This window comes from Aythya marila (genome assembly GCF_965140915.1).
Source record: "Aythya marila genome assembly, chromosome: 5".
In the NCBI taxonomy this organism is placed as follows: Eukaryota; Metazoa; Chordata; class Aves; order Anseriformes; family Anatidae; genus Aythya; species Aythya marila.
The window spans coordinates 12,696,230-12,707,532 of NC_139046.1; the positions used below are offsets into that span (position 1 = coordinate 12,696,230).

The 11,303-nt window shown below is 52.1% G+C and overlaps 1 protein-coding gene across 1 annotated transcript; it reads right to left on the reverse strand.

Annotated features, from left to right (window-relative positions):
- Positions 1-733: 733 nt before the first annotated feature.
- On the reverse strand, positions 734-8,445 carry LOC309879011 (extracellular tyrosine-protein kinase PKDCC-like). The gene is made up of 7 exons (XM_082762249.1): positions 7,967-8,445; positions 7,764-7,886; positions 5,514-5,785; positions 4,669-4,748; positions 4,464-4,568; positions 2,840-3,016; positions 734-1,563 (listed from the first exon to the last, which is right to left on the reverse strand). The coding sequence occupies exons 1-7, from the start codon at positions 8,435-8,437 to the stop codon at positions 1,460-1,462; spliced, it is 1,332 nt and encodes a 443-aa protein (XP_082618375.1). The 5' UTR covers positions 8,438-8,445; the 3' UTR covers positions 734-1,459.
- Between the last annotated feature and the right edge of the window lie 2,858 nt (positions 8,446-11,303).

Genomic DNA, 11,303 nt, shown 5'->3' on the forward strand with positions numbered 1-11,303 from the left:
TCTGATTCGTATCTCCTGAGGTTGAGATACGGAATAAACTCTCATTACCTCTTGCTAACGCAAAGCAACCCCAGAGCAGATGCCTGAAGCCCTGCTTGGCCAGGCCAACGTGAAACAATAGAGAACCCCTGGCAGGACCTTTCCACAGGACCCACTGTAATGGAGAGAACTGGCTGTGCCCGTCCATTTTCAAAGCCCTGCCTTCACAAAGCCTGCAGCAATGTGGCAATCACAGCACGAAGAGCCTTCTTGTTGTGCTAATGGCAATTCTCATTAATTGATATCCTATCAGAGTCCCTGAGCCTCAGTGTTAAGCAGCAGGGGTTGCAATTGCATGAGAAAGCCCCCATGCAATGGCATTGCTGCGGGTTAATAGAGTACTAATGAGCTTAAAGGTGAGCACCTGCACTAGGAATCCCAGGAGCAGCTCATGAAAAGCACAGCAGGATGCCAGGCAGGAGCTCAGGCACCAATCGGTGTCCTGAGAGCAGCCCTTTCCAGGGGGCTAGGAGGAAAAGTCAGCATCCCAAGGGCTTGGGCACATTCACACACTGCTGATCACACTCAGGTGTTGTCCTCAGGAGCGGGCAACGATGCTGGGCAGGTTGAAGGTGAGGAACACTTGCATTTTGCTTTTGGTTGCATTGAAACACAGGCAATGAAAAAAACAGCTTGCTTAGAATAAACATAGTAATTCTTTGCCATACAGAGTAACACTTTATACATAAATAATTTGAATGTCTCGCTCTTTCACGGAAAGTAACAGAGAAAACCTTCAAGGTTGATACATGGGAGCTGGCATCACAAATCACACAAATCACAAGTCCTGCATCCAAGCCTCCTGGCGTTGGATTCCAGAGCTGACCTCCCCACCACCTCCCTCCTCTGCCCCTGAAGGAACTGAATCAAGACCCTCCCTGGAAGACCACCCCCAGCATCAACCTCTGGTTACAGATCCCAACCCTGCAACCTCAGCCCCGTGGCTGAAGCCTGGCCCCTTACATGTGCAGTGGTGTGAAATCCTCGTTGGCAGCTGTGGAAGGAGCCGCTGCATTCTCCAGGGTACGTTGTTTGTAGGTTTTTTGGAGTCTACTGAACTAACTTGGCTTACTCCAGCCGGGTCCCTTGCAGTTATTTTTATTTCTTGGCTGCCAAGCTGGTTACTGAAGCAGCAAGGCTAGGTATTGCCGAGTCTGGCGACATTTGACTAAAACTGAGAGCGCTTATGCGGAACAGCAGTGTGGGAACAGCTAAACAAGCTAGCGGGGCTGTGGGGAAGGGAGCATTCTGCAATGAGGAATTGGAGCTTTGATCAAGGAGACAGCAGCATTTGACTCAATCGGAGCTGGCAGGGAGATCACATCCCAAAGCAAAATAAATTGTGTCATTCTTTCCAGTAGATTAAATTCTCCCCAACGGTTTGTTCCTCACAGGATCGTTTTGTGCGATCTCATTGTCTTTACAGTCTTTTCCCTGAGGAAGCTGATCGTTTAATATAGACTACAGCATTAGCATCCGGTATTAAGTCAGTTGGGCTACTCTGAAACGAGGCGAGTGGGCGCCCTGGAAAGGAAATACAAACACAAGTTTAACAAAGGAGGTAGATTCACCTTGACCCACACTATTTACTCCAAAAGACACGGCAACATAACCCTTTCTCCACAGACAGTCATTCTGCCCTGCCATAGATGTGTTTTGCACTCCAAGGTGCTCATTGAGCTCAACAAGTGTGCACAAGAAATGCAACATCAAGCCCAAAAAGCTTTGAAGTCCTGTGTTGCTTTACGGAGCTGCACGAAGGACTAGCATGCTCCCCCAGCCCTCACAAATCCCAGCAGAAAAGTTAGGTGCTCAGCACTTTGGAGGCCTGACACTTTTGTCATCGTTGGGTAGGGAGGTTTGCTGTAAGAACACGAGGAAGAAAAAAAATCCCCAAGCTGCAGGCACAGTGCTGGATGGCAGGGACCAGGCACTGCAGACAGGGTCTCCCACCCTGTGCCATTTGTGTCACACCATCAGCAGGACCTGAAGCTCCTTCTGTGTCCCCAAGCACAGCTGCAAACGTCCACCCCGCTGGGCAGCCAGGCACGTTGGGCAGCACTCACACAGCCCATCGGGAGCCTGGTGCTGGCCCCAGATTTACCTCATACCAGGGCAGTGCTCTGGTGTCAGCCGCTAGCCCTGTGCCAATCGCACACGATGCCATGGAAGAGCAGCATTTTTTGGCATTGTTGCTTTTAAAATAAATGCCTTGTGAGCCAACAAGACATCATTCTTCTGCACCACCACTGGAAACACTCATTGAGTGTCGTACTTTATGAGTAACAATTTAGCCCACGATTGAAGTGTCAACTAAATGAGGCAATTTATAATAATTCTAAAAACATGGTCGCTATAAAAGGCTATAATCAGAGCTAATTACAGGGACATTTTGGAAATCCATTGGTTTGGGGATTTAGTTTTGATAAAGGGGATAACAACTTGTAAGCCATGATTCCTTTAATTATAACAATAGCAACCACCCACTTCTGCACAGCTTCTTTCATCTCACACAGCCCAGCAGCTCTTTGCAAACTACACGTACCGCAGGAGCTGTTCAGCCTAACACCAAAGTGAAGCCATCTCTGCGTGCAGTAAGTAACTGTCTAACAGCACATAGCTGTCCTGTGCAAAACCTGACGAGGGAAGAGTCTGAAGAAGGAGAATATAATCCCTCTTTTTTCATTTGCAGACACACAGCACAGTGAAGGTGTTACCTCTACACACAGCCAAGGGCGCTGGGGCACCACGTGGCAAGGTAACTTCAAGCCCCTGTCCCCAGACCTCTGTCCGAGCTCACCTGTCCATGTCCTCTGCTGGGTGAGGATGAAGCTTTGACACTGCGACTGGGAGTTACAAATTGCAGCGGCTTCCTCGGGGCTGTGGACAGACAGCAGGCAGCCCAGGTGGCTGTAGGAGGGCCAGCACTTGTAGTCTTCTGCTTCCACCGTCCGGAAGCCCTTTAGGGCGACGTACTCTGGGAACAGAAAGCTGGCATGTAGGGAAACTCCAGGTGCACTTTCAGAGACTAGTTACAAAGTGAATTTGGCATCCTGCACTTTGGTGGAACTCTTAAAGGAGAAGTGATGGAGACAGATTGAACCGACCTGCTGAAATGGGCAGAGCTGCAAAGCTGAAAGGAGCCCAGTTCTGTGATCGGGCACAGGACAGCAGTTCCCCCAGAAATACAATAGAGGAGCCCCTACAGAGAGCAGGGTGAAGGGATGGAGTCAACAAACAGGGGCTGGGCAGAGGGGAGGCTGCTGTGCAGACCGGCCTTCCTAGCACAGCCCCAGGGAAGCCACCATCACAGTGACCTCTCCTGTACCTCAGCCCCTACAACAGCAGCGTGCTGCCAGCCACATGGGGAGATTTGGGAACCCCCAGGGGTGAAAGGGAGGCTAGATGTTGTTCCAGCAGGATACAAAAGACTCGACAAGCCTGAGCAGGCGATGCTATGGCTGTTGTGGACTAAGAGTCCTTCCCCACACCTCTAGGACAGTGGTCACTTTGGCACATGGCTACTGGGGCACTTGCTAAGCTAATGAGTAGGCACCACTGGAAAATTCTGGTGTTCGCTGTTAAAGCTGCTGGTCTTTCAGTGTAAATGACTGGGTATCTTTGTTTATATCTGCAAATTCCAGTTCTTCCATGCATTAAGAGACTTCCATTCTCAAGCTACCATCACTTCTCCATCACTTCAAGTGAACACTCAGGAACATGTAAGCTGCAGTAACCACTGGACCTTTGAAGCCTCCCAGTTGGAATAATGATTGGCCCCATCTCTACCACCAAACGGGTCTTTTTCAGAGGAATGCACCTGATAAAAGTTAATTTACCTATCTACAAACCAGCTAGGATGGGTCTTCAGAAAAAAATAAACTTAGAGGGCACCAAGCTCCCCTGCCACACTAATCCCAGTGCTGCGACCTCCCCACTCTGTGCTCCCATAACCAACGGTGCTCATCGGACAGAAGCCACTGAGTGAAGTGGGAAGTTTGCTGGCAGCCTGGGAAACTGACCTACAGTCTGTACAAGAAGGTGATCCTGCAGAGGGACATGAGAGACTCAGCTTACTGCTCTGTTCTCGTTGCTGAAACTATCCCAAATATATTTGCTTACAGCACAGGCTGATGCACATTATGAAGGGTATTTAGAAGTAGTGCAAACACATGTTCATATGTATGCCAGATTGTCTGCACTGCATTTGCTTTGCAAAACAATGCAATCATGCATAGCTCCCAAGAAGAAATGACAAAAGACTGCTCAAATGAGGGGGGGAAAAAAAAAGATGCTTTTGGTCCTTAATTCTACTCCCAGTGACTATACGGTGCCTGAAAGTATGAGAGAACAGAATTGGACTGGCTACCAAGTTCCTTGCTCCCTCAGTAATTATGTTAGGGAAAGCATTCAAATTCACGTACCTTTTAAAAGAAGAGGTCTTTTCTGTAGATAAAGCCCGGACTTGTACAGATGTAAAACCTTCTCAAAAGCTGTCACGGTTTCATTTATTCCATATCGTAAATCACCTGCATTTACAGGAAAAGATGACAGGGACAAGTAACTCCACGAAATGCCACTGGGAGTCTTCTCATCGAGAAGCCTTAGTTTATGAACGTTAGCTGGTACCTGTTGCATTGAGAATATCACTCAAAAAGGGCTGCAAAGCTGGTGGTGCGGAGTGTGGCAGAAGATAGGTGAAAAAATACCTGCAAAATCCCACAGACTGATTAGAAAACAGCAGCTTAACTTCCTTCATGATTAAGTTATCTATGTTGTCCTGTGACTTGATTATCCATAGGCAACCAGTAAGTCTGCTCTGGTTACTAAGTAATGTTTGAACACTTTGTTGGCATCTCTCAGACCATTCCTGTGAGTTGCTCTGAAGGCCCAGTCCTTACAGCACAGCGTGCAGCCAAGCCCTGCACGAAGCCACTTGCCCAGGCTCAAATAAAGCCGGGATCTGAAGAGCCAGAGGCTGTTAGGATGTGCTGTGGCTCTCAGCCGCTGCCCGTTCCCTGAGTTAGTGCCATGCCGCTGCTGCCTACAGTTTTGTAGAGAGACCCCAAGCGCAAGGTAAACGTTACCTAGCCTGTTCGCAACAGCAGTGGGTCAAAGCTGGTGTGCTGTGGCAGATAGCCTGCACTGTCACCACTCCCAGTGCACGTAGCCCCAGATGTCAAGGTTTTCTGGTTTGGCAAACAATAAATTCCCAGGTGCAACCTCTGGGGCAAGTTCCTAGGGGGCGCCAGGGAAAGGGAGCAGCAGCAGCAGCAAGATGCCTGCATCCTCCCCAAACAACACAACTATTTTCCTGCCTTATAAGGAAAATAAACTTGCTTCAAAGCGCTCCTTAACTACCCTTTGGCAGAGCTGAGGGGGAGGCGTGCAGTGAAGAAGCGCAAGACAGCAGAGGCCACGTGGCACTGACGGAGCTCAAACCCCCCGCTTTTCCCCCATCTAACTGCACATACCGATATGCATTGAAAAGATTCTTCTTCTCGTTTATTCCTTCGCACTTCCCGGCTGAAGAGCACTTGAGAGGGAAGCTTTTCGCAGGGAAGTCGAGTGTGCAGTCATTGTCCTCCTTGCACGACAGTTCCTCGGTGCTGGCATCATCCATGTCTGTCACTTTTAGGTTTCCATCCACCATAACAAACTGCCTTGGCTGGAAGTCCAAGAGGACTATTGAACCCAGGGGGGAATGTGCCAAGTAAAACAGCAGTTTCACAAGGCCCAGGCAAATCTGAGAAAGAGAAGATGAATATGCATGGGAAAAACAGATGAAAAACAGCTATTAAATTGGAAGTAGAACAAAGGAGAGGGCATTCAATGAAATTAAAGGCAACAAGGCATATAGTACTTAAAAGGTAATTATATGTATGCTACAAAATTTATTATCAACATTGCCATGGGATTTGACTGTGGTAAGTACTTTAGCAGCATTTTTTAAAAATGTGTATATGCAAAAAGAGCCATTTGCAGTTAGAGGAACTAAAGGAGAAAGCTGTGAGGAAAACAATAGCAGCCTTCATGTTTCAGGAGCTGTATTGATTTGTGAGCTGAAATCAGAAGGTTTTTTTCCCACTCTGGCATAGAATTAGTATGTTCCCCTCCCTTCCCCCATGCTGCTCCATACAGACTGAGGCTCCATGGTCATTAATACCAGATTCATGCGTTGCTGCATTGCTCAGCAGCATGAATTTGGGCACACAATCATGCTTCTGAAGAATTAGCCAAAGCATGCAATACATTTATTGCCAGCTTTTGGCCTTTATGTCAACTTTCTGGCAGCAGGGAAAGCTCATACAATACCTGATCCAGCATAAAGCTTGGCGAACAATTGTTGGACAAACCAGAGCTAGAAAAGCGCGTTCATACTGAACCAGCAGTTTGGTTAAGTAGCTGCAGCATTTTTCAGCATTTTTCGTTCCGTATCGGAGCCCTAGCATCAGATTAACTGTATCATCAGCTAGGTGTGCCAGGCAGCCCCACACCACCTCTCACTGCCTCAGATAGCGATCTCTGCAGGCACAAGGGTTTGTGTGCTTGGAACCATTCACAGAATCTCTGGTATCTGATGTGGCTCGTTAGAGGGGAAATCCCATCCTTTCAGACGCCCTAATTAGGAAACAGGACTAGACACTGCCAGTCTACATTTGGTTTTAGTGTCTTCATCACTCCATCACTCCAAAGGTTATTAAAGTCCTAATGTCACCTCACCAAACCTCACCACCGGCTAATCCAGTACCGAGGGTTTCTAGCTCCACAGGAGACTGGCGCATTTGAGGAAACGTGGTGCTGAGAAAGCTAAGAAGCAGCCAGTACAAAATGGTTTGTAAGCCAAAGTTGGAGCTGCAGAGGTCTAGAGAAACAACTCTGGGAGCTCTGATGCTACTTGAACTCGGTTAGTGAAGCAATCCTATGAAACTCAGCTTCACGTCCCTCAGCTCAGCAAGTGTGAATGCCACACTCCCCCTCTGGCTTGGACGGCTCCTTCTCAACATTGTGGACCACAAGCAAGCAGGGATTTTATATTTTGAGTCTTATTGCCTCTTTATTTTGCCCAAAGTATTTCTTATTGATATTAAGGTACCCACGCTTCTACCTGATGCTCTTTCCTCCCGGGAAGCTAACAAGTAGTAGTGAGAGAGTAGTCCCCGACAGAGACCTGGAGGCAAACTGTAACACAAGCCATCAGCAAAGCAAGCGCCGTGTCACAACTCATCCGTGCTGCCGGGGAGCTTAGGAGTCCCTGTGCAGCGCCTGGGGGACAAGGCAGGTCTCAGTGATGGGATGCGACCCTACCACCCGCAGCGACCCTATCACCCGCAGCGCGAGGAAAGCAATCTAGCGGTGTTGGTATCACAGCGATACCTGAGGGGCTAAGAGCATCACACACACACACAGGGTGGGACGGGCTGCTCAGCTCGCTGCTGTGACACAGCGTGCCGAAACCCACAGACACGTAGCACGGCTTCCCTGAGCGACGGGGGCACTGCCGAGGGGTCTGGCTGGGAAAGCGGCTCCGTGGAGTGGCACGGCGTGGGGGGAAAGCCAGAAACACGGCGTAACAGCGGGTGGAAAGCTCTTTTAGCGCTGCTCTGGAGAGAGGGAATGGCAAAGCTCCGGGTGAGGTCCAAGCCAATCCGCCGGAGCAAACGGAGCGCCAGCATGACAGCCGCTCAGCCGGGCTTCTCACACGCACCCAGCCGCCCCCTTACCTTGAACCTCTCCTCCCAGGGGGTCTGCAGCAGCTGGATCATCTCCAGGGGGGCTCCCAGCTCCAGCACGGCCGTGACTCCGGCCCCGGGATCGCCGCCGCTGTCGAGGCAGTGACCGCGCAGCTGGGGGAGAGGGAGACGGAGGTGAGGGGCGAGGAGAGAAGAGGCGAGGGCGGCGAGAAGCGAGGGTCTCCCCGCCGTACCTGCACGATGCCGGGGTGCCTGAGGCGCTGCAGCAGCGCCACCTCCTTCAGCAGCTTGTAGGCGGCCAGGCGGCGGCAGCCGGCGGGCTCCCCGTAGCGCTGCTCGCACTGCCGCACCTCCCGCCCGGCGCCGTGCACCGACTTGAGGGCCACGGCTCCGCCGCCGCCGGGCAGCGCCGCCCGCTGCACCACCTTGGTGAAGCCCGAGCCCAGCACCCCGCCGCCCGTCGCCCCACTCAGGTCCCCGCAGCCCAGCCCGGCGCCCTCCGCTTGGCCGCCCTCCGCCGCCGCCAGGCGCCGCAGGTCCCGCTGGCGCTGCCGCAGCTCCTCCAGCAAGCCCGGAGGCAGCCGCGGGGAGCCCGCACGCCCCTCGCCGCCGTGCCCGGCCCTGAGGGCCAGCAGGGCCAGGAGGGACAGCAGGGACAGCAGGGCCAGCAGGGCGCCCCGCCGCGTCCCGCCCGCCGCCGCCATGAGGAGCGGGGCCGGGCGCCCGCCGCCCGCCGCCTCGCTGAGGCGAGCGCTGCTGAGGGGCGGGACGGGGACGGGGATGGGGAGGGAAGGGAAGGGCCGGGGCGGAGGCGGCCGCAGGCACCTGCCGAGGGGAACGGCCCTGGGGTGGGGAGAGGGGAAAGGGAAGAGTGGAGAGGGGGTGGTTGTGGGGTGAAAGGGGTCGGGGTGGGGCGGGGAGCGGCACCGCTGCGGGCTGAGGGGAGCCCCCGCGGGCTGCTGGTGACCGCTGCCGCTCCTCAGCGCCCTGAGGGGTGGGCTGTGAGGGAGAGGGGCAGTGGTGGCACACGGCCAGCTCAGCGCTGCGATTTGTGACACACGTATAAAGAAGAAGAAGCGCTGCCGAGGTGCTGAGCTTGTGGGGAAGAAGAGGAATGGGACGGGACGGGACGGGACGGGACAGGCAGAGAAGGACCTGGGAGTGATGGTTGATAGTCGGCTGAATATGAGCCAGCAGTGTGCTCAGGTGGCCAAGAAGGCCAACGGCATCCTGGCTTGTATTAGGAACAGTGTGACCAGCAGGGCTAGGGAGGTGATCGTCCCCCTGTACTCAGCTCTGGTGAGGCCGCACCTCGAGTACTGTGTTCAGTTTTGGGCCCCTCGCTACAAGAAGGACATGGAGGTGCTTGAGCGGTTGCAGAGAAGGGCGACAAAGCTGGTGAGGGGCCTGGAGAACAAGTCCTACGAGGAGCGGCTGAGGGAGCTGGGCTTGTTCAGCCTGGAGAAGAGGAGGCTCAGGGGTGACCTTATGGCTTTTTTTAGGTACCTCAAGGGAGGCTGTAGCGAGTTGGGGGTTGGCCTGTTCTCCCACGTGCCTGGTGACAGGACGAGGGGGAATGGGTTTAAGTTGAGCCAGGGGAGTTTTAGGTTAGATGTTAGGAAGAACTTCTTCACTGAAAGGGTTGTGAGGCACTGGAACAGGCTGCCCAGGGAAGTGGTGGAGTCACCATCCCTGGAAGTCTTCAAAAGACGTTTAGATGTAGAGCTTAGGGAAATGGTTTAGTGGAGGGCTGTTAGCGTTAGGTTGGAGGTTGGACTCGATGACCTTGAGGTCTCTTCCAACCTAGGAAATTCTGTGAAATTCTGTAAATTCTGGGATGGGATGTGGTGCCTGTCCCTTACTGGAGCAAGGAGAGCACAGCAATGGAGTGGAGACCGTGCTCCGAATTCAGCAGGAATTTGACACATTAAAGAGCCTGGGGAGGGCAGGCAGAGCCCTCCTCATACACACCACTTGCTCAGGCTACAAAACTCAGTAAAATAATGCCCCAAATCTCCATCCTGTGCCCGTCCCCACATGGATGGGTCACAGCCCGATCCCAGAACAGGCCTTCCAGTAGCTGAATTTCCTTTGTTGCTCTTTAACCTTAATAGCTCTTTAATTAGTGTCCTTATTTTCAAATCAAGCGTACATCTGTGTTGTATTAATGAATATTCATTGTCACTGGAGAGCTCTTAAATGCATTTTTACCTGTGTTTCCAAGGGAATAGATGCCAGCTGAATGCAGTATTATTTAATTTCAGCATGTCCTCAGCACCGTAATAGTATCAGAACCTATTAGAGAAGGCTCACGGATACATAAAAGTAATAATGATTGATTATTTACTTGCTTTATAGTAGCACTTAAGGGCTCCTGCCAAGGCTCTGTTGTTCGAGGCTTCTTACAGAGAGCAGCACAAAAGGCAGCGTCCCCCGACTGAGCTGGCGCCTGCAACGCCTGTGCCAGGGAGCATCCATAGCAGGCTGTACACACATGATGACCACATTTTGCACATGATGACCATATTTTGAAGGATAAGAGATCTGGATAGACTCAGTGCTTCTGTGCCAGTCAGCCTCAGTGCCAGGGGAAGGTGCTGTGCCCTTTTCTGTTACATAGATGTCACCTTAGGGTTGTGGCAAGGGAAGGGGACAGAGTGCCAGCCATCTGGCCCTAGGGTGTCCTGCTGCCCAGCGCTGTCTCACCCAGGAGCCCCGGGGACCTGTGCCTGGTGAAGCAGGAGGACCAAAGGATGGTTTGCTCTGAGGGTGCAAAGCCGTCAGAGGAACTCAGAGCAGAGCTCGCGTGTCTTTGGCCCTGAGAGGGAACAAGAAAGTCCCAAACGTAGCAAACAAGCACCCACCAGGGAGGGTTCTAGAGCTGCTTACCGCAGCGGATGACAACTAGCTGTGACTTGTCAGAAAAACATTTCATATAGAGGGCTTATGTGAGAAGGCTTATGCATTATAGGAAGCTTCCTGAGCCTCTTAGTTTTGACCTCTTTATGTCATTTTATCTTCAGCTTTCTGAGTTCACAATAACTGCAGCTGAGGGGCTGTGAATCTATGGCACAAAACAGGTCGCAGGCAGTAAAACGGAGCCCAGGGACCCCATTCGGCCTCAGTGTCACCTGGTGGCCTCCAAACACTACCACAAGACAGACAGCTAATGATTAATTACAAGTAATGTCATCAGGTGCCCTGCAGTGCAGCCCAGAGCAGCATGGGCAGCAAGACGGAGAAGCGTTCAAATGACCCTACTGAGATGCTGGCAGGATCGCGGGGACTCACAGAGACTGAACGTGCTGTACACAGCGAGCACAGCACTCCGAAGCTGCTGTGGTAAAGGAGGCAACCAGGAGCTGGCTGTGGCTGGCTAAATGAGCCTGAAGGGCAACAAAATATCCCGATTCGTACTCCGCATACCTGTCTCCAGCAATAAAGGGCAACATCATATGCTTTCTTATCTGCATTCGTTCCCCCAGAGGCTACAGATAGATCAGGCCATCCGTTGCCCAGAAAACACGAGGCTCTGGCGTAATTGCAAGGACTGGCATTGAATCCCGAGCT